This window comes from Poecilia mexicana, unplaced genomic scaffold (assembly GCF_051168715.1).
Source record: "Poecilia mexicana isolate PSO_F unplaced genomic scaffold, ASM5116871v1 scaffold_22, whole genome shotgun sequence".
In the NCBI taxonomy this organism is placed as follows: Eukaryota; Metazoa; Chordata; class Actinopteri; order Cyprinodontiformes; family Poeciliidae; genus Poecilia; species Poecilia mexicana.
In genome coordinates, this window is record NW_028263391.1 from 25,567,956 (window position 1) to 25,590,957 (window position 23,002).

General features: G+C 41.5%; 1 protein-coding gene across 1 annotated transcript; it reads left to right on the plus strand.

The window, feature by feature from the left end:
* Positions 1-1,400: 1,400 nt before the first annotated feature.
* On the plus strand, positions 1,401-22,093 carry LOC106913345 (semaphorin-4E-like). Its single transcript, XM_088002858.1, has 14 exons — positions 1,401-1,528; positions 1,842-1,987; positions 3,040-3,102; positions 3,188-3,283; positions 3,470-3,569; positions 18,872-18,982; positions 19,072-19,217; positions 19,293-19,468; positions 19,931-20,081; positions 20,157-20,379; positions 21,053-21,171; positions 21,242-21,408; positions 21,483-21,532; positions 21,627-22,093. The coding sequence occupies exons 1-14, from the start codon at positions 1,432-1,434 to the stop codon at positions 22,091-22,093; spliced, it is 2,112 nt and encodes a 703-aa protein (XP_087858984.1). The 5' UTR covers positions 1,401-1,431.
* Positions 22,094-23,002: the final 909 nt, after the last annotated feature.

Here is a 23,002-nt window from a genome sequence, read left to right on the forward strand (position 1 = left end):
TTACCCGAGATCGAGTCAAGACCAAGACCAGCGCCCGGCGCTAAATGACACGATAAAATGGTGAAATATGATCAAAAGTGCTTCTCAAATTGATCTCAAAGATCCATTTTCTCATAAAAACACCTAGATATTAAATACTTAATACATTTTTCCAATATTAAATGCAGAACAAACTTTGTTCTGCTTTGCTTTCATCTTTGTGCCATCCTAAAAAGATAACGCCCTGGGTGTTTGCCCATATTGCTCATGTAAGAAACCACCACTGTTGCACCATTAAACATAGCAATTGAGGCAATGCCCTGACGGTAAATAACGCTCAACTATGAACACTGACCAAGGAGCAACAAGCAAGAAGTAACCAAGCACAAGGCGCTCACCGTGACCGTTCTCACCCTCTGTCCTGCTACATGACGCCAGGTAGTCTGACACCATGGCACACATTACAGCTGCCACTTGGAACGAAAATAATCATAGAGCATTGTGCATGCTCTGCATGCTCTTTTGTTCTTGTGTTTTATTTATTTGTTAAACAAATATCAATGTACATAATTACATGAAATAATGATAGCTAATGCAGCTAACCCTTTCTAAGTAAAGAGCCGTGGAGAAGAATCGACTGTTTCTGAATGTCACACATATTGCAGACTTTTGGACACAGCGTTCTCCCATATATGTGACAAGTCAGTCAACACCTCCGCACAATAATTCAGCACAGTGAGTGAGAACTTTTTTCATCACAATGCTTATGTGTCTCTGTACAGCTAGCTTTGCTAACATCACGTCAACGGAGCTTACCTTCTTTTAGCTTCTTTTCTAAGTGACGAAAAAAGTTAGACGTTGTCCCCACTGAGTGTGAAAGCGAAGCGCTGCTGAGTTACAAATAAAAGTTGTAATAAGTTTCGGGGGCAGGGTGCAGTATGAGTTTCAGCAGAGAAATATAATAATTGGAAGAATGGAAAATGGAGTAAAAATGACAAGGTTCCTGCTCCACTGGGAAATACAACAGTACAGTGTTGTGTTGCCACTCCTAAAAGTGCATCAGGAGAGCTACTTCTAATATACCTTAATACATTCAGTTAATACAGTACTGTCAGTTAAGGAAGTTTTATTCACCTTTAAACATTGGAACGTTTTTTAAAAATAAACATGTTTTGGTTTCTTGTAGTTATCAGATGTAAATTGCCTTTACATTGCATTTCATTTCCACCTGTTAGAGGTAAGCAAACAGATTTTAGAGAATTAAATGTTATAATCAACCGCTTTCTATAATGCACTTCTTAAAGCTATTTAAATTGTTAAGGATTCTTATTTCATAATTTATGAACCCATAATGTTTCTGTGTGACATGTAATTATTAACCAGGAAATAAACTGCTGCTTCCATAACAACTGCAATAGAAATGTGTTTTTTCTTTCCTTCCTGTCTGAGGTTATGATGCAGAGCCAGGTAGCGCTCCTTTATGTCCTGATCATTATGAGTGAGGGATCAGCCCAAAGCCTGAAACCCCGCCGGAGCGTTTTCTTCTCAGGTGAGCATCTCTGCAGCAGCACTGAAATGTCCAGACCAGTGCAGAAGTATTCACAGTCTGTCGACTTTTCCACATTTTGTCATGTTGCAAACACAAACCTAGAGTTTCATTGTGACTCTGAGTGACAAACCAGCACAAAGAAGTGCATTAAAAAGATGGAAATAATACGAGTGTAGCATGAAGATGCTGTCTACCCCCTCTTACTCTGATATCTTTAAATAAAATGCAGAGAACTGAATTAAATTCAGAGGTTTATGAAAATGCTCTGATTTCAAAAGTAACCTGAGGATGCCGGTTGGATTCCTTCCCTCAGATGTTAACCTGAAGCTGTTTAAGGAGCCTGACTTTGACGGTTTGAGCTCCATGCTGGTGAGAGAAGACATCGGTCTGCTCTTCATCGGAGCCAGAGGAAAGGTCATCACGCTCAGTTTGGATGACATCACTGAGAAGACCAGCGAGGTAGGAACTGGGTCTGGGTGGTGAAACTTCAATGAAATTAAATGCAAAGAGAAACTATGGGGTGGCATTTTGAAAGTTACAGGTAAAAAACTTCAATAATGTGGGTAATTTAACCTGTCAGGACGAAAAAAATGAGGATTCATTTTCCTGTCATGTTATTCATTCATTAGTAAATATCACGGTTTCCAAATATTTAATTAGCAAGCTAAATAGTTTATAAATTACATATTTAGTTAGTTGTGGAGTAAATATGTAGCTTTTAACCAAAGTATTTAGTTTGCTAACTAAATACTTAGATTAAAGCTAAATAATTAGTTAGAAAGCTAAGTAGTACCTAAACTAGTACCTACTAGTGTGTTAGGAAGCAGACTAGTTCCAAACATGTTTAGCTCTACGGCAGTAAATATTTAGTTTACGAACTACATATTTAAATATACACAAATAAGTGTAGCTACGTAGCTAAATATTTATCTCCGGGCTTAATATTTAGTTTGATACTCATCAAATTTTAGTTTTATGCTAGATATTTTGATTGACATCTATATATGCAGTTTGATAATGAAAACATGACTTTGCAAAATTAACCTGCTTTTTTTCCTCTCATGACAAAATAATTAACCCATATTATTGTCATTTATGGTAACACTTTATTTGATGGGGTGTCCATAAGACTTTACCTGACGCTGTCACAAACATGACAGCACCTGTCGTCAGGTTGCAAAGTTCATACTTTCAATGAACTTCTATTGCACCATTAACGCAAATTTGCATTAAAAGTGTCATTATTTAACGAATAACACTTCATGACAACAGTCAGACATTCATAAAGACTCCTGCATATTTATGACAGATCTTATGTCACGTTTATGACAGTGTCATGTCAGTCTTATGCACAGCCCGTCAAATAAAGTGTTAGCCAGTTTATTGTTGACTGCGTAACTTTAATGGCACCCCATAAAATGCACTTTTTTACTTTCATATTAAAAAGACACAAAGGAACTTCACAAACATTTCCTGAAAGCCACATGGAGTTCTTGATTGATATCTTTTAGACTAACTGGATGGCAAGCTCTGAAGACAAAATCGAGTGCCAGAAGAAAGGCAAGAGCATCGAGGTACACTACAGCACATTAAAATAAATTATAAGTTTTTCCCCTCAGTTTTACAGTCTGTTTATAGAAATAGCTGTCCTTCTAACAGGAATGTGACAACTACATCAGGATGATGCACACTCTGGATGATGGCAGAGTTCTGGCTTGTGGAACCAAGGCATTCGAACCTACCTGCACACACCTGGTACGTTCCTCCCATACCTAAGGCTGGAGTCGTTGTCCTGTAGTTCCAGAACCATCGGCTGGGCAGTTGCTGTGTAGGAGGAATTTAGTTTATTGCAATAAAACAGGAAAGGATGTAAAAACATGCAGTTGCATGGAAAAATAAGTAGTATCATTTCTAAATCATTATAAATTGATATTTTTACAGATGGTCAACGAAGGACATATCACCATGGAGGACACAACTCACAGTGGCAGAGGGAAAATTCCCTTTGACCCCGAAGAAAAATTTGCCTCCATGATGAATGGTTGGTGCAACACTTTTTATCCCAGGCCTAATGATGTTTCGCTCAGTATCTCAGTGCTTCCTGGTCTGGATTCATCATGTCTTATGTTCTTGTGTAAATTGGCCTGGACTCCTTATGTTGTGTGTCCTGTGTGGACCGTAACAGTTCTTGACCAAACAGCAGGTGTGCATCGAGAAATGTCATCCTGTGAAATGTTTAGTTGTTCTCCGACGTCTCCACGGTCGTACGTTTACTTAGACCTACATAAAATATCAACCAGTGAACCTGCACTGTTTCTACTTCCCAGATTGCTTTCTCATCTTGATGCTTCAAAGCCTGAAGAGCAGACAAAGTTAGCAATGTTTAGATCTATCAGCTTCTGAAAGCTACTTTTAAACTCAGCTAGGCTTTTTATTAGTTCACCACAAATTTATCTTTTGGGAAATTATGGGGTGCAGTGTCTAGAGTTACACACAAATATTAACAATAATTTCACATAATATTTCATTTTAATTTTTATGGAATTCACTCAATTTTAAGAATGAAAAGGTTTTGTAACAACAAAATGAATGAAAAAGGCAAGAAGAAATATAAACTTATTCTTGTGAAAAGTAAATTAGCTATTCAGCTCAGGAGAGTATAACAGACATACTTCACATACTCAACAAAACATTTAGCACTGCCGTATCGCTTCAACGTAATGATTTTCAATGATTTGGGTATTTTAGCCTGCCATCTGAGAAAGAAATACGAGTTCAGTTTTTATTCATTAATAAATGCCACAGTTTCACTCCAACAAGCTACATATTTAGGTTAGCTTGTTAAACTAAATATCCAACTAAACTGCTAACTAAATACGTAGCGTGTAGTGAACTTGAAGCTAAATATTTAGCTAGCTCAGATCTAAATGTTTAACAAATATACAAATTCACTTGCCAATAACTGGAAACAGACTAACAAAAAAATTTGGGTCCTGGGAAACTTTTTACAAATTCCTGCTTTCAAATTGCTACATGTTGCCTCTTTGTCATTGTTTGTTCTTGTCCAAATTCTCAACTTTAAACAAAGGACTAACCATTTTAAAGGCGAAGCAGACATTAACCCAGTGGTTCCCAAACTTTTTCCGCCCCCCCATGGATTGCAAATCAAATAGCTGTCTGGTTATGTGTGGGGGGGGAAGAGGGTTCTTAGAGACTCCCTTTCTCTAAGAACAGGGTCAAAATGAATGTACGTAGCTGGACATAGACAACAACATTGGTAGCCTACAGCAGTGTTTTTCAACCACTGTTCCGCGGCACACTAGTGTGCCGTGAGTGATCGTCAGGTGTGCCGTGGAAATTATCCAATTTCACCTATGGTACCGTATTTTCCGGACTATAAGCTGCTACTTTTTTCCTAAACTTTGAACCATTGTAGCCCGGTGCGGCTTTTCTGTGTATTTTTCTTCAACCACCAGGGGGCTCTCTAGCAGGAAGTGAATCATTAGAAGTCATAATTGGAAATCAAAGAAGAACGCGCTAATTTTCATTTTGAACAACCACATGCTAGCAGCAGGCACGACGGAGAAATGTTTTCAAACTCATATGATGCAGCTTTTAAGTTGAGGACTGTCGATCTGGCAGTACAAGAGGGAAATAAAGCCGCTGCACTTCAGCTCGGTGTGAACGAAACCACGGTTCGGCTTTGGAGACTGAGGGCTTTGTCCTTAATAAATCCTGCAGATTTATTAGGACGCAGCCCTCTGCCGGGTCCTTATGAAAAACCGAGAGTAGCTTCCAGTTTTTTTTTTTTTGTTTTTTTTAAATGAAGGTGCTAGTATGGTGCGCTCTATAGTCCAAAAAATACGGTAATTGGTTGTAAAATATTTTTTGAAAATGAATTATCTGCAAATAATGCCATCTTCGAGCGTCTGCTGTAGTAGTAACTAGCAGTGTAATCATGTAATTTTCTTACCACTAGATGGCAGTAGGTACAGAGCATTTTACATTAAAACAAGAGAATTAGTGATGCATGAACGTTCCAGGTAGCGGTGAGAGCATCGTATCTAGAAAGACTGACGACAGTGATGGAAAAGACAGTGAAGCTCAGCAGTAGTTGGAAAGAACATGGGTCCATTTCCCACAACATGTCTGTGTGTCCAGCTTCTCAAGCCTGGATACTATAAAAACTAAAACCAGAGAGAGACAGAGCTGTTGAGGAAGAGCTTTGTCTTTCTTCAATTTCTGCCAGGAAATCGGCTGTTTTCACCCAAACATGCACAGGTTTCACAGTAGATGGGTAAAATATACAGATATGGACATTTTGTACATGCAACTCTTCATATTGTAATAGTGAAATGTTTCCCAAATATTATTGCTTCTTTCAGAATAAGAATTATTTTCTATATTCAGGCTATAAGAATGCTTGTGAAATAGTTTGTAAAACACTTTGAAATTTTCTACAACTTCTTTAAATTTAAGACCACAGTGTTGTGGGACTGTTCAGGTGTATTTTTGAAGTGGACATGTTACATGAAATAAGAAATGTAAAATGTGATAAAAATACATTTTGTGTATATTTGATTTCTATTCAAGACATTTTGATAAGAATGACTATATGTAATATAGGCAACTACAGAGTGTCTTTGTTTACATTTTTGGTTGGTGGTGTGCCTCGAGATTTTTTTCAATTAAAACAGTACCTTGGCTCAAAATAGGTTTTTCAACCTATACACTGGCCTACAGGCTACATGTTAAGCTTAAGGTTCTGTATTGATGTTAGCTAGTCATCTTTTAGCTAACATTACCTGCATCCAACAGCTTCACTCAACTCAGTCGGTTAGTTTGGAGGAAAAAACTGTGAAAAGTTCTTTGCGTTTTGCTGGTTTGCTGCCGTGATTCTAACACAAACCTACGTAGCTCCGCCCAGCAGCAGCAGGTCTCCTTCACAGGTGGAAACCCAGCGCGAGCGTCGTAGCGCTCATGTTGCGTTTAAAGGCGGCTCGGAAAAACAGGTTACAGCATGTTAACAACGGATTAAACAGTTTTAACTGCTGATAAAAGTGACAGAGGACACAGATATGGGAAGTGTGGAAGCCTACTGTATCAGACTGACAGGAATAACAGAGAGTTGGCCATTCTAAGGTAAAAACCCAGCGCATACAGTGTTCATGTTTTTTTTTTCCATGTTTTTTCATCCAGACGGCTTCCCGTGCCCCCCTGCAATGGCACGGCGCCCCCCCTAGGGGGCGCACCCACAGTTTGGGAACCTCTGCATTAACCAATGGATCGACAGCAGCAGTGATGCATCAGCTTTCAAATATTTAATCTCACCAGCAGGATTTGATATAGAAGATCTCAACGCCTTTTTTATATTTAGTAATATTCTTCACAGTACCAGAATGTTCACATAACTTTTATACTTTTGGCTGTCTGAGGATACATTTTGAACATTAAATCAGGTGTTATGATCAGTTACTCAGTACACAGGATGGAAAATGGGATTTTCGACAGCTATTGACACCTAGTTCTGCCGTGCGCATGGAGATTGAGGGCTATCGGCAAGAGGTTTTTGTCAGAGTGGAAAATGGTAGAGCACTGCCAAGAATGGTCAGAAACGCTGTGTGTCCGTGTTCCCCTATCACCCCCTCCCCTTGGGCCTAGCAGAGGTTTTCGTATTTAAATGAAGTTGCTGAGAGCCATGCAAATGCAAATCAACTGTTGAGCACCGGCCTTTTGACTCTCATTCCTTTTGTAGCTAAACCATTTTACCTTCTGTTCACCTGTTTACTAGACCCAGGACCTGGCCAAAACCCCTCAGTGTTATTGAGAAATAATGAGATTTAAGTATAAAACAGACATTAATGCTGAAAATGTTCTAATGTTACAAAGTCACACAAATGGAACAAATTTAGTGTGACATTCTGAATACACTTAGCTCAACTTAGGGATGTAACCTTAACACTAAAGTGTTGATATCAAAGTACAATTTTCAGGGTAAATCTGATGATATATTGTCAACATTGCATGTCTGTCAAGCTCATCCAAGATTGTGTGGTGGAATGCAGACCGAAGTGTTTCTGCCGACGTGAAAACACTGAGCTTCACATAAAGCATCGGTTGTGTCATCATGACAAAGTTCCAATCATTTGCACATGTAATATTTTGGTCATTAAAGTATCACAGGCAGATGTTCATGGCATACTAAGTTGTTGTTGACTCTTCTTTAACTGTCTCCTAATCTGGACTTTGTGATTAAACATTCTCAGTATTTAATCACAAACACTGGAATACTGGCTCAAAAAAGCCTGTATTCCACCATGTACTCCTTCAAATGGAGATGTAAATACATGTTGGTGTTGCAGTGCAATGGGCCAAACAGTTTATCACATTTTGAGACGTCTGTAGGTATTGTTCAGTTATAGAAGTATGCCATGAAGAAGTATGTTTGGAGACAGAATATTAAAACAATAATCTATCTTATCCATTAAAATATATTTTACATGTGTGTTAGGAGCACTGAAAAACTTAGTTTGGTTGAATTGATGATGTAAAAGCAGAATATGCATGATTACATACAGTAGACTATAGTGAAACCTGATCTTACTTTGACATTCCTCCCATCTGAAGATTCCAGAGTGGTTCATTGTATATAAAGTATTTTTGTGAATAATATTCAAACTAATGTTAATGTTCACTGATTGCTTGAAAGACCCAGAGTCGTGCTATGTTGGACCCAGAGTCGTGCTATGTTGGACCCAGAGTCGTGCTATGTTGGACCCAGAGTCGTGCTATGTTGGACCCAGAGTCTTGCTATGTTGGACCCAGAGTCGTGCTATGTTGGACCCAGAGTCGTGCTATGTTGGACCCAGAGTCTTGCTATGTTGGACCCAGAGTCGTGCTATGTTGGACCCAGAGTCGTGCTATGTTGGACCCAGAGTCGTGCTATGTTGGACCCAGAGTCGTGCTATGTTGGACCCAGAGTCGTGCTATGTTGGACCCAGAGTCGTGCTATGTTGGACCCAGAGTCGTGCTATGTTGGACCCAGAGTCGTGCTATGTTGGACCCAGAGTCGTGCTATGTTGGACCCAGAGTCGTGCTATGTTGGACCCAGAGTCGTGCTATGTTGGACCCAGAGTCGTGCTATGTTGGACCCAGAGTCGTGCTATGTTGGACCCAGAGTCGTGCTATGTTGGACCCAGAGTCGTGCTATGTTGGACCCAGAGTCGTGCTATGTTGGACCCAGAGTCGTGCTATGTTGGACCCAGAGTCGTGCTATGTTGGACCCAGAGTCGTGCTATGTTGGACCCAGAGTCGTGCTATGTTGGACCCAGAGTCGTGCTATGTTGGACCCAGAGTCTTGCTATGTTGGACCCAGAGTCGTGCTATGTTGGAGTGGTAGTGACACCGTTCCACATCACAATACAGGACTTAAACTACAGATGATTGATCAGTATTCAGTTGCTTAACTCTCGAGTTTAAATTGAAGAACAAAATGGTTGAAAGTATGTGATACCTTCTGATGGAGTATAAACATTTGTATTCCTTTTTTAAAGTTTTGTTAGTTAAGCACTAAATATAACTCACGGATTATGAATCATTATATTCTGTATAAACTAAAAAGGACACAGCTCAAAGTAGAATTGAGTAAATAAACATCTACACATTTTAAAACATTTTAGCAATTAATTATAATAAAAATAAAATATACTGTCAGGTAACTTTTGAAAAAATAACTTTTAGAATGTATTTTTCTTCTGTCAACTTTCATTTAACACTCCAGTCCAGTTGGTGGCAGTAATGCGCTTTCATAGTCGGTCAAGCAGCCGCCATTAAACTCCAGAGGAAGATTTGCACCGGCTAATGCTAAACCCAACATGAACGAAAATGCCCGTGCGTTGTGTGAAATGGTGGAAAAAGTCCTATTTCACGGAGTTACTTTTTCAGTATCGTTTTGATATTAAGCAACGTCCCGGCGGAAAACAACAGATGACACCGCGGCGGTCCAACAGGCCGAACTCACGGTAAGAAAGCTTTTATGAATAGCGAGGCGAGTTGCTTTGTTTGTTTCTTACAGAAAGCGGTCTGTCGTTTTCATAATGTCAAAACAAGTGTAGGGAGAGATTTCGTATTGTATTTTTTATTACATGTGATGTTCTGAACTCTTAAAAATACTCGCGTCTTTTATTTTTTCAGACCTGAAAAATGGCCAAGGCTCCACAGCCAGGCCTCAGACCACGGTGCCGAGGCGCTCTGACGGAGTCCACCAGGACGAGGAGAAATTCAGTAAGTTATGATTTCACATTTAGTCAATAGTGAAGACTCGCATATTTGAAAGGAAAAGTGGTTATTTTATTTGATTTATTTTGCTATAACGCAGTGCAGCAAGGCAGAGTGTGGAAAGCAGTAGAATCGACAACATGGCGGACGGAGGACGGCGCCATGAAGCCGGTATGTATTATGTACAGTCACTGCGTTGATTCCCGACTGTATAATGGTTGGTTGAGAATAATTTTAACTTATTTACTTATGTATTTTTCAGAAAGCAATATATTTTTGCTACAATACTTTTTTAATTTTACATTTATTTCCAGACACTCCACAGAATGGGAGTCACATTTGTGTCAATCAGACTCTTCAGGAACGTCCTGATGTCCGTGACGAGGACAGAGACGCAACTGTGTGTGAGTATCTACTATTTCAGAATGTTGATGATATTTTATGCTTCAATATTGTTTATGTACATAATGTAATTATGCTATGTATTGACAATGCACAAAAATGTTTTCCAGCTGCATCCAGGACCGACTGCCAGTCATCTGGATGTAGCTATAGAAAGAAGCAGGTAAGACCTAGAGATGTCACAAATCCTTGAATGATTAAAGCACTGTGATTTATTAAAATCCATCAAGGCAAATTATCTGCCTCAAAGTTTGTTGAATTATGTTTTACTATTTACTACCAACTGCTTTTAATTATTTTTTCTTCCAATTGTTTCCAAGTGTTTTCTCTTTTTCATTAAAGTTTTTATTTTTTGTAAGAATGTATTAATGTGTTTTTTGTTTCTTTGTTTTAATGTCTTATGTGTGCATGCTAAGCGGGAAGTTGCCAAATCATTTCACTGTAGTTTCATAATGACAAAAAGATGACATAATGATTGTCTGTTCTGTATTAACAGCTGATGGAGGAAGGCAGAGAGTAGTGGCAGCAGAGGAGGTGGCATTCTGGGAGGATGGCAGCTATGAGGGGGTGTCAGGATGGACTGTGGTGAGGTTGAGACCCCAAGTTCCTCCAACCAGGAGCTCAGTGACGTTGGGCCTACAAGACAGGAAGAGACTTCGGGCCTACGCTGCAGGAGAGACGTCGGGTCTAAGCTACAGGAGAGACGTCGGATCTAAGCTACAGGAGAGACGTCGGATCTAAGCTACAGGAGAGACGTCGGGCCTAAGCTACAGGAGAGACGTCGGGCCTAAGCTGCAGGAGAGACGTCGGATCTAAGCTACAGGAGAGACGTCGGGTCTAAGCTACAGGAGAGATGTCGGGTCTAAGCTACAGGAGAGACTTCGGGCCTACGCTACAGGAGAGACGTCGGGTCTAAGCTACAGGAGAGACGTCGGATCTAAGCTACAGGAGAGACGTCGGGTCTAAGCTACAGGAGAGACGTCGGGTCTAAGCCACAGGAGAGACGTCGGGTCTAAGCTACAGGAGAGACGTCGGGTCTAAGCTACAGGAGAGACTTCGGATCTAAGCTACAGGAGAGACGTCGGGTCTAAGCTACAGGAGAGACGTCGGGTCTACGCTACAGGATCTAAGCTACAGGAGAGACGTCGGGTCTAAGCCACAGGAGAGACGTCGGGTCTAAGCCACAGGAGAGACGTCGGGTCTAAGCTACAGGAGAGATGTCGGGTCTAAGCTACAGGAGAGATGTCGGGTCTAAGCTACAGGAGAGACGTCGGGTCTAAGCTACAGGAGAGATGTCGGGTCTAAGCTACAGGAGAGATGTCGGGTCTAAGCTACAGGAGAGACGTCGGGTCTAAGCTACAGGAGAGACGTCGGGTCTAAGCTACAGGAGAGACGTCGGGTCTAAGCTACAGGAGAGACGTCGGGTCTAAGCTACAGGAGAGATGTCGGGTCTAAGCTACAGGCGAGACGTCGGATCTACGCTACAGGATCTAAGCTACAGGAGAGACGTCGGGTCTAAGCTACAGGAGAGACTTCGGGCCTACACTACAGGAGAGACGTCGGGTCTAAGCTACAGGAGAGACGTCGGGTCTAAGCTACAGGAGAGACGTCGGGTCTAAGCCACAGGAGAGACGTCGGGTCTAAGCCACAGGAGAGACGTCGGGTCTAAGCCACAGGAGAGACGTCGGGTCTAAGCTACAGGAGAGACGTCGGGTCTAAGCCACAGGAGAGACTTCGGGCCTACGCTACAGGAGAGACGTCGGATCTAAGCTACAGGAGAGACGTCGGGTCTAAGCTACAGGAGAGACGTCGGATCTAAGCTACAGGCGAGACGTCGGGCCTGTCCTGAACGCAGCATAATGTTGGATCATGTTTGGACAAAAAAAAACACACAAAAACACTCCCAGATGGTCCAGAAATGGACAAGCATTTATGTCTCATTTTGTGTGCAAACAGTAAAAATATAAATAAAATGAAATAAAGAAAAAAAACTTCTGTGCCTCATTTATGTTCCTCATATATGAACACGTTGCATATAAGCAATATCAAATGAATATATTTTAATACAGCATTTATTTTTTATATAGATTTTTTAAATGCAGTGTTAAAAATATTAATGATTGGGGCGGGGTTTATTCATAAAGACATAAGTGCTGTCCAATGGGCACACATCAACCAACCAATCATATGTCAATGATGAACTGTGATGTCATTGTCTTTCATCCAATGACTGAGAATCCTCGTGGGTCTGCTGAAGCACCTTTGCATATGGTAGGCTATTCGTATGCTAAGTAGAGTCGTTAACACCGCCCGCTGCCCCGCAACGCCACTCCCCCTTCCTGGGATTCCGCAATCGACAGAATTCGACTCAATTGAGTGAAAATGCAAAACTGTCGATTGCTGTCGATATCTGTCGCTGACTAGCTGAGTTTGCGCCAGAATACAGGGTCAAAAATCCCACTTTTCGACCTGTGGTACTTGAGCAGTTTACCAAATACTTTTTACACTTGCTTAATTAAACATGTTTAAGGTGTGCTGCTCTGATTAAAGTACAATTTTGGAATACTCTAACAAACTATGCATGAATGATTGCTCTACGGATCACTTTTTAAAAACAATGAACATCGCCATAAAATAATGTCTATCACTGCACGTCTCACCCCATGAAAGTCCCCCGCGCCGTGAGGAGCGTCCCTTATTTTAATTTCTGAAAGGTGGCAACCCTAACACTGCTGCGTCCTAAAAATGGAATTAGACCAGAGGATACTTACTTATACTTATCTACCAACCCTGAACAGGAAGTATCTAGTTTATTTACTTTGGATCAACATTATTAGCTTTTTCTTCTTTTTTTTGGTTTGTTGTTTTGTTTCAAAAGAAATTGCTTTACAGGATTGTTGCTGAAAATGTGCTATATAAATAAAATTACCTTTACCTAGTGACCAGAGGTATGTTTATCAGTTAAACAGGAAGAAAGACAATAAAGTCTTTCTTCTCGCGCCTCCCCTGACACCTCACCCTTTCTCCCTGGGGGCACGTGCCTCATTATTTGAGAAGTACTAATCTAATGAGCATTTTCTCTAGATGAGTTTCTCTGATTGTAAGTTTGTTCTAATTCCCGTTTAACCAGACAGATAGACAGACAGGGCAAGGAAAAGAGGAAAAGTCACATCAGGGAAGTATGCACATGTAGCAACATTCAGATGATACATTGACATGTGTCAAGAAAACTGGCATGAACTTGTGAGATCTCTCTAGGTACACGCAGAAAGCAGGGTAAAGGCCTGAGGAATAACAGTGATCTTGTATATTGATTTAAGGATGATTAAAGAAAAGAAATACAAAATACATATGTGTGTAATAGTTGGAATGATTGAGGTTTTGTGATTATGATGTCTGTAATGAATAATTGAAATATATAATCTGTATTCATGATCTGTAATAACAGTGACAACTTGATTGTTGTATGATTTCAGATAATGACAAAACAAGTTGATTATGTTCATGATACATTATAAGAGGACTGTAGGTTTGAGTACATGAGAAGGAAAAAAGGACTGTCACGGGCAGTACACTGAGCTGGGCGGAGGCCCCAGGACAACTCCTAAAAAGGCAATGACTGCCAAATAACCAACAGGAGAAAAAAGAGAAGTATTGGACAAGAGTTGCAACAGTCAGACAAGAAAAATGTGGGTATTTCAAAATTCAGGGTGGAGTGGAGTTTGGGGAAGATGGGTGCTTTCCGATTGAATAATCGGGAAGGATGAGTCATGAGACCTCTCCCATACACAACTATGGGCCAAAAGGGTTTAAAAGCCAGCGAGCTGAGGAGGAAACCGTTCTTAGTCCGCGGCGCTGAAGGAGAGTCAACAAGAGGACGCAGACTAAAGATCAGCAGAGGACCACACCCTGGGACCAAGGGAAAAGTTGAGACTTCACGCCGCAAGAAAGGACAAGATCCGTCAGCCCCAGCCCTGGCCCCTGAATCCGACCGTCTCCTCTGCCTCCACCCTACGATCACCGTTTAACTGCAGCAGACTTGGGGAAAAGACAAAGGTCACTAGGTGACGAAGATTCCGTTCGTCTAAAAGATATCGGACGGATTGACTTTGTTGCTTTTCTGAAAGAGGACTTTGCCCCGCCAGGACAGAGACTCTGACCAAGGACGTTTAAAGGTTTCGGCTGCCAAGATCGACCAACAACGGGTGTGAGTTGCCCTGCCCCTAAAGCCTCGCTCAGTGAGATTAGTGACACAGGTTAGGAATTAGAAAGAGGATAGGGTATGGTTAATTTTATAATTAGAGATTATTCTTGTTACAATTTTATAATTCCTTCGACTAAATCTGCTTGTCATTTACCCCTGCTAAAGCTTGCTTAATAAAATATATAATAAAAATACTGATAGAGGTTGTGGACATTGAATTCAATTAAGACACCGATTGTTGAGAGTTCTTCTGGTTTAAGTAAAATCTACATGCATGATTCTAGAAATTTGGTGGCTTCGTACTTTCCTTTGGTGAGTAAAAATAATGGCCCTGGGACTTCTATCTAAGTCACTAAATCCAATCTAGCCGATAACAAGTGCACGTTATTTTCAGGAGGAAAGCTACCATTAACAGGAGTGGTTGTTGAAACTATGCGGCAGCGAGGGCTACTCTGCCGACTGTTTCTCAACTGGAAAGGGCCGTAACTTCTGGATCTGAAGGTAGTTAGAGCTAGATGAGTTTTCTCCGCCGCCAGTTTAAACAGAATCTCTCTAGTAAACCTATGATAGGGTAAGACCCAGGTTTCAGGGACTTTCCGGACCTGTTAGACAGAGAACTGGTCAGTAGTCAGTCAGTGGTGAAGTTAGGGCGTGGCTGGCTATTGCAGAATAACGAACACATGAGTGAAAGGTTGTGACATCACGGAGTGTATCTGTTTGCTGTGTTTGTGTATTGCATTTGTATGTCCATGACCCATGTAGCTCAGTCTCCCAAGCAACAGTCTCTGATATGATGGTGTTATCTAAGACCAAGTCCTTGGGAGTGCTCTGCTCCACAGTGACATGGATGACTTCAGAAGGGAATGAGGCAGGAAGGAGAGTCTTGGTTTCATGGGCGTAGGTTTGGGTAGGGACGGTAGGGACATGTCCCGACCAATATTCACGGGATATGAAAAAGTCCCGACCAATTTTTGCCATATTGGCTCAAAGAACGTGGATCTACGATCTTTGATTAGCAGCAACAGGCGGTGCGCGGAACGGAAGCTTCTTAGTTTGACATTTATTATGAGCCTCCGAGACCGTGTCGGAACGGTGCTGTCGGGGGGGTGGGGGGAGGGGGAGTCGATTGAATCGTCGGACGTTCTTTGATTAGCTGCAAAAGGCGGCGGCTAGCTGGGCACACGCGTCTCCTTCTGAGTCTCTGAGACCATGTCGCCACCAAAAAAGAAAAGGACAGACATTAGAAGTTATTTCGCTACGTCGGCTGTAAGTACAGTGAGTGGACCCATAAGTTAGATATCTATCACGCAACGCATTTGTTGTAAAGTCCGGTGTTTAGTAAGGTCAGCACTGAATGTGAGGTAGAATAGGTCTGTTAATTATGTAATATTTTTTCTTTTTTATTTTATTATTGATTTCTTCTTATCTGCAATTGTGTTTGCTGTATCCAGAGGATATTTCTTTTGATCTTACTTGTAACGTTTGCTGAATTTTGTAAAGGAAAAAGTAAAGTGTTCTTGAACTGATCTGCTGAGTATGACTGTATCTGGTTGATTCTGGAGAATAGGGACAAAATGGGTTTTAATTTTCCCATATTTTTTTAAAATTATTTCTCAACCTTATGTATGCAAATATGACAAATAATGTTTAGAAAATATGAAGATGCTAAGGTACAGGCTCCCAGTTGCGAATTTTTAAAAAAAAATTACATTTTTAATCGACCTGACCCAAAACTTTGTCATCACCATCTGACAAAAATAAATCTAAAATTATTTTTAAAATACCCCATTAGTGATATTTTTACTCAATTTACAGACAAATGCTTCTCAAGAAATAAAATAAATATTATTTAAAACAAAAAACAAGAAAAAGTCCATCTGATGGAGTTGACAGTGCATGACGGAGTTGACACAGAACTGAAGGTGGTGACAAACTAGTGAGTAAAATGAAAAACTTGGTACATGTGAAGTAATGCAATTCATGTAAAATACATTAAAATGAATTAGTTGCACAATTAAGTGAGATTTGACAACAATTTCACTGAAAGAGTCAGAAAAACTCTGACGGAGTTGACGAAATGCCAAACTACCTCAATTTATATGATGTTATTCTGAAGGAGGCCATATTGTAGCTCGTCAGGTCCATGAAATCTTTACATTATACCAAAATTAAGCTTTTATTTCGCAAAATTTCATCAAAGTTTTGTAAATTGTCAGTTATGGAGTTGACACATCATGGTTGTGACAAACAACTTAGGAATAAAACAGAAGAAAAAACTAAAGAATAACATAAGCTAACCAGAGCTAACTAGCCCTCCTAGCAAAGGAAGAGAAAAGACAACGTCATGGGGTCCTCAGAAGTTCTGGTGCCCCCCAATAATGCCTGATTTTTTTACATTCTTTTCATTTCTGACGGTGTTGACAAAAACTAAGGACAAATTTCAACGGAGTTGGAAAATATCTAAAAATTATTTTTAATTCAATTTATCGATACTTTTATAATTATTTATATGACTACTTATACTTAATTGTCATAATATATAATTTTAGTATTTCTTTAATTGTTTTAAACTATAAGAATGTATTGAGTTCTGCTCCTGGACAAGGGCTTTTACAGGCATCATCCACCGACTACAATGTTTAAAATAAAAAAATATTCAGCAAAAAAAAGAAAAATATACATTGTTGTGCTCACATGACCCAGGTTAGTTTAGTTAGATATTTGAAAAAAATATATTTTGTGTATATTTTATTCAAATTTCATGCTTTATCCATAGGACCTGTTTTGTCCCTATTCTCAAGAATCACTGATACACAAGATGTATGATATGGTTATGGTTGGGGGGAGGGGGTTATTAAGCCAATGTGGTTTCCCCCCCCTTCTCAAAAATGTTCGGTGCTCTTGGGCATTTCACTGTGCTGCGGGGGGGTGTCAAGGTCCCCACCAAAACTTAGACCGAACCTACGCCCTTGCTTGGTTTACATATCTTTGAGTAGATTTGAGATAGCCAGTCCAAGGCCAACACAGGGGAGCCAGTACGGATACAGAATGTTTTAGGTTGGGAGGCTTTAAATTTCAATCTTCCCTAAAGTCTTACCGAAACTTTCCATTCATCCAAATTAGTGTGGCCATTCCACAAGAAATAAACTAGCAACTTTTCCAAGATCGATTCCATCCTTCTAGTGAGCATTAGAGTCCTCAGCTGGTCTGCGAGTCTCAGTAAGAATCGGATCCAACCTGCATCTCTGACCCACAGCATGTCAGTTTTAGTGTTTGCTAGTCGGCCAAATTTTTTGATATACCAGGTATCCACAAGGTCTAAACAGCAGAAATTCTGTTATGAATCCAAATAAACCCAGGATGTATCCTGTTTGGTGTGTCCCAGCAGGACAAGTAGACTCTCTTGTGCCCAGTTTTCTCATTGAGAAAATTTGATCAACTGCATTGAGAGACCAGTTGACCAGATCCATAATTTGAAGATTTGGAGGATGTACAAAAAAAGGCTCCAAAAAAAAAGCAGCACAAAAACAGAGGAAGCAGGGCAATCATGGGCAGGAAGGGAGCAGAGGAAAAAAGCATCCGCCTTCACCGAGAAATAGAAAGAGAAAAAACCCCAGCATCTGTCCTTAGCCATCTATCTCCAAAGCTTTTTAAATGGGATTCAAATCAAGAAGGCATGCAGGGTGATCCAAAAGAGGGATGTTTTTTTTCTCATAAAGGACGTCTGTTGTGAAACCCAGTGTGGTCCTGCAACATCTCCAGTGAGAAATCTTTCTATGCAGATTCTTCTATCAGAGTCCAATGTCTTGGTGTACCTTGCAAGGTTCAAACAGGCAGGTGGGGAAGGAGGCAGATCCCGTCATCATGAGAAGACCCTTCATTTAGATCTTCAAAGGCTGTCCGTTGCACCGTCTGGTTTTGTGGCAATGACAGGTTTTACCATTTGGGATTTTTGTCCCCAAAAAAGGACCAGGGTTTGGTAACAGTGCAGTGTGAAAAAGAACCACAGCAGCTGAAAATTTAACTTTGATTGGCCTCCAACCAATCCGAGTCCACTGGGCTATGAGGTTTTAAAACAGCCTTACTGTGTCCAACGTCTTTGATGATGGAGATTTCTTGCTTGCCATCTTCTGACAGGAAGTCTTTTTGTCTTCAGGAGGTCATAACAGCATGAATGCAAATCCGATGTTTTTTTGTTTTGTTTTTTTGGTTTTCAACATTTAATCAGCTGATAACAGCCTGTTTAACTTTATTTCTTTTTTTCTCTTGGTCACATTTTGAAGCTCTATCTAAATCTAGCTTTTATCCAGCAGGAGACATCTTCACCGCATCCAGTTTTTTTCTCCAATAGTAAATAGCTGCAAAACTAGATTCATGGTTCCAGTAGTTCCACACATGCTGAAGGAATGTTTTTGTAATGATTTCAAACATTGTAAAACCTTTTCCTCTGCTATCAACAGAAAACACATTATATACCGCTGCTTCTATAAACTTCCTGGGATTAGCAAAGATTTTCCAAAGACATGGGGAGAATCCCATCAGGACTGAAGAGAAACAATCTTGGCTCAATGGTAAGGTGACCATTTGACCCAGTTAGTGTCTTTTCCATTGAAATCACCCAGCAAAACCTGATCCCATGTTTGAAATGATCTGAACTCAGACCCCCAGATGATTTCCATACACATGGCTGAAATGAACAAAGTTTCAGAGAACGACGAGGACAGCAACGTGTTCTTGTTCCTCACTGAGAATGCTGTCGAAGAACGACACGGGCTGCGACTGTCAAGAGTTGCACGAGTGTGTAAAGTACGTCTCTAAATGTTAAACTTCCCTTAAAACACCACGAGTCAGTATTAAAGTCTGACATTTGTGCCGATTCAGAGCGACGTGGGAGGTTTGAGAACTTTGCAGAGAAAGTGGACTTCTTTCCTGAAAGCCCGTCTGGACTGCCCGTTTGGAGACGAAGGTTCACAGTCTCTGGTGCAGGACGTCTTTTTTCTACAAGATGAAAACAACTTGAAGGACAGTGTCTTCTACGCAACATTCACCTCAAACTTGTAAGTCATGTCTCCTCATGTTTCAATGTTGATAGTATTCAGACTTTAGCCTCTTAATCTCCAGCTTTATGATTTTACTGTTTAAAATAAATGAACTTCTGTTATTCAGCTGCCATAATGTTACTGTAAAGAGATTCCTGCATTTAGGTTTCCTTTCATATATGTTAAGTTTTGAGCATTTTCAGAAGATATTTCAAATGTTACCGTTATGCATCCTAATTAAGGTCTAGTTTCATTGATAAAAAAATTACTTTGTTTTTACCCTTGATCCATTTTCTAAACTTACGTATACCACACCTGCAAGTGAGAAATGGAGAAAATGAACACAGAACTGGCAGGAGGTCAGGGTAGCTTCTGTATAAACTGAGTAGCCTAAACCCCACTATTTCTGATGTGGCAGTCTCCCTTGTGTCCAGGGTTAATATTGTTTCTGAGCTGGTAGTAACAGGACCTCCTTTGCAGGAAGCCGTCCAGGTCCTGCAGTCAGTTCGCTGTCTGCGCCTACAAGCTGTCAGACATCCAGCAAGTTTTCAGAGGGAACTTTCTGACCTTGAGTGATTCTGGCTGCTGGACGAGGTACACAGGATCAGTGCCTACCCCCTACCCTGGTTCGGTAAGCACCAAACAAAAGTAAAATAAAAGCAATAGAAATGATCCACCTCATGTAATCTCTGATCTGTATTATCAGTGTATCAATGATGAAATGCGAGCCAAAGGTGTGAAGACCTCTAAGGACCTCCCAGACACAACCCTGGACTTTGTGAAGAACCACCCTCTGATGGAGAAAGCGGTGACCCCGATCACTGGGAGGCCCCTGCTGGTCCGGTCTACAGCCCAGTTCTCCAGAATCGTTGTTGACAAAGTAACCTCTCTGGATGGACAGCAGCACATCATCATGCTTATTGGCAACAGTAAGTAACTGGATCATACATGATGACTTAACACATCTTGGCGTTGTTGGCAGGATCAGACTGGACAATGGCTGTATTGGCCAATGAACAGGCAAAACCTACATGCAGTTTCACTGTGAATGTAAGAGAAAGTTCTGGAGTGCAGTTTATAACATTACACAGTAAAATAAACTTGGCAGCAGACTCGCTGTGAACACCAAGAAAACAAAAGATATCATCATTGACTTCAGGAAGCAAAGCACCGACCCAGCCCCTCCTTACATCAACAGCAAGAGTGTGGAAAGTGTCCACACCATCAGGCTTCCTGATGTCCTCGCCTCCGCTGATATCTGGCCTGAAAACATTACAGCAGTCATCAAGAAGACCCAGCAGTGGCTACGCTTCCTGAGGGTCCTGAGGAAGCTGCTGTTGACTTTCTATTGCTCATCCATCGAGAGCCAGCTGACATACTGCATCACACTATGATATGCAAGCTGCACTGTTGCAGGCAGGGTGAGGCGGTAGAGGGTTGTAAAGGCAGCTCAAAGAATTGTTTGCTGCCCTTTTCCCTCTCCGATGGATATTTACATCTGCTGTAGAGCTATGCCTGCACCGAGACAATTAAAACTCTAAATTAAATATTGAGTTTTAATTTTAAAACTCAATATTTAGATAAACTTGTTTGGTCCTCTAGACTCTGGTTGGCTGCAGAAGGTGGTGTGGTCTGAAAATGATGGAGGGCGAATCATTGAGGAGTTGCAGCTGTTTCAGGATCCTCAGCCCATTCGCTTCCTTCAGCTCTCCTCTAGAAGCGTAGGTTACAGCAACATGTCTGTAGACTAAATGGACCTGGAGCTAACCTTTGAACTCTGATGATCTGCAGGGTCAGCTGTACAGCGCAACTAGAACTGCTGTTGCTCAGCTCAGTGTGAGGGACTGCAGCCGCTACACATCCTGTGATGACTGCCTTATAGCCAGAGATCCATACTGCGGCTGGGACCATCTCAGAGGCCTGTGTGCTGCTGTTGCTGGTGCTTCAAACTCCTCCATGTACGTCGCACTAACTAAGACATGTTCGCTGTGTGCTGCCTTTATAATCAGAGGATTTCATTTATTTGTGGCAGGATCCAGAACCTCATTGATGGTGATGTTGAAATTTGCCCAAGCTTTAATTGCAAGTATTCGCCACATAAAGCTCTTGACACACATTTACCTTAGCGAGGAGAGTAGTAGGATAATTTTTATGGCTGTTTTGGCTTCTCCTACAGTGTCAAAGCAGATTACTGACATCCACCTCACAGTTGACGTCGCACAGTTCCTCCCCTGCTCCCCTGATACCAATCTCCCCGTCAGCTGGAGGTTCTCTGGTAGCATCCTTGAGCCCGGTCCCCGACACATTCTGCTCAGCCAGGGACTCGTTTTAACACCTTCCTCCACTGATGAAGGCCTTTATACCTGTGAGACAGTGGAAGTAGTTAAAGGCAGAGAGCACAGGAAGGTGGTGATCCAGTACAACGTTAAGATGGATGTTTCAGAGGGTGGGGTAAACTGGATTCAGGCTATAGTTACCTACATTTTAGCTTCTGTTTGTGTGGTGTGTGTAGTGCTCATCATCTATGTATGCTGGAAGCAGAAAACTCAAAAAGGTGCTGGCAGTATTAAGATTGGCATTGATCAGAGTAACACTGAGGAAGCCCTAGCAATCAAAGTGGAAGGGACGGATGCCAAAACATGAAATTTGTAGTTTGATAATAGAACAAGGCACTTCTGTTTAACTTTGTGGAGCATTGCATGCAACTCAGTACAAAAATAAGTTACTAGAATGAATAATGTGTGCTTATCAACGCTTGTAACTATTGCTGAAACTATTCATTGAATTAATTGATTATTAAAATATCATCACTTGATTTATTAATGGATTTATTTTTAACTGGAATATGCAGACTCTAAAAACCATCCATCCATCCATCCATCCATCCTCCCTCCCTCTTACCCACGGTCGGGTCGCGGGGGCAGCAGCTTCAGAATGGAGGCCCAGACTTCCCTCTCCCAGCCACTTCTTCCAGCTCCTCCAGATGAACCCCAAGGCGTTCCCAGGCCAGCCGAGAGACATCGTCCCTCCAGCGTGTCCTGGGTCTTCCTCGGGGCCTCCTCCCGGTGGGACGTGCCTGGAACACCTCACCAGGGAGGCATCCTTACCAGATGCCCGAGCCTCAACTGGCTCCTCTCGACGCGGAGGAGCAGCGGCTCTACTCTGAGTCGCTCCCGGATGGCCGAGCTTCTCACCCTATTTTTAAGGGAGAGCCCAGCCACCTTGCGGAGGAAACCCATTTCGGCCGCTTGTATCCGGGACCTCAGTCTTTCGGTCATGACCCAAAGCTCATGACCATAGATGAGGGTAGGAACATAGATCGACCGGTAAATCGAGAGCTTCGCTTTTTGACTCAGCTCTCTCTTCACCACGACGGACCGGTACAACGCCCGCTTCACGGCAGACGCTGCACCAATCCGCCTGTCGATCTCCCGCTCCCTTTTTCCCTCATTCGTGAACAAGATCCCCAGATACTTAAACTCCTCCACTTAAGGCAGGACGACCTCCCTGACTCGGAGAAGGCACTCTACCCCTATCCTGCTCATGACCATG

Coding starts and splice junctions, on each gene's coding strand:
- LOC106913345 (XM_088002858.1), top strand. CDS start 1,432: ATGATGCAGAGCCAGGTAGCGCTCCTTTATGTCCTGATCATTATGAGT. Junction 3,103..3,187: donor AGAAAGGCAAGAGCATCGAG/GTACACTACAGC, acceptor TCCTTCTAACAG/GAATGTGACAACTACATCAG. Junction 3,284..3,469: donor AACCTACCTGCACACACCTG/GTACGTTCCTCC, acceptor ATATTTTTACAG/ATGGTCAACGAAGGACATAT.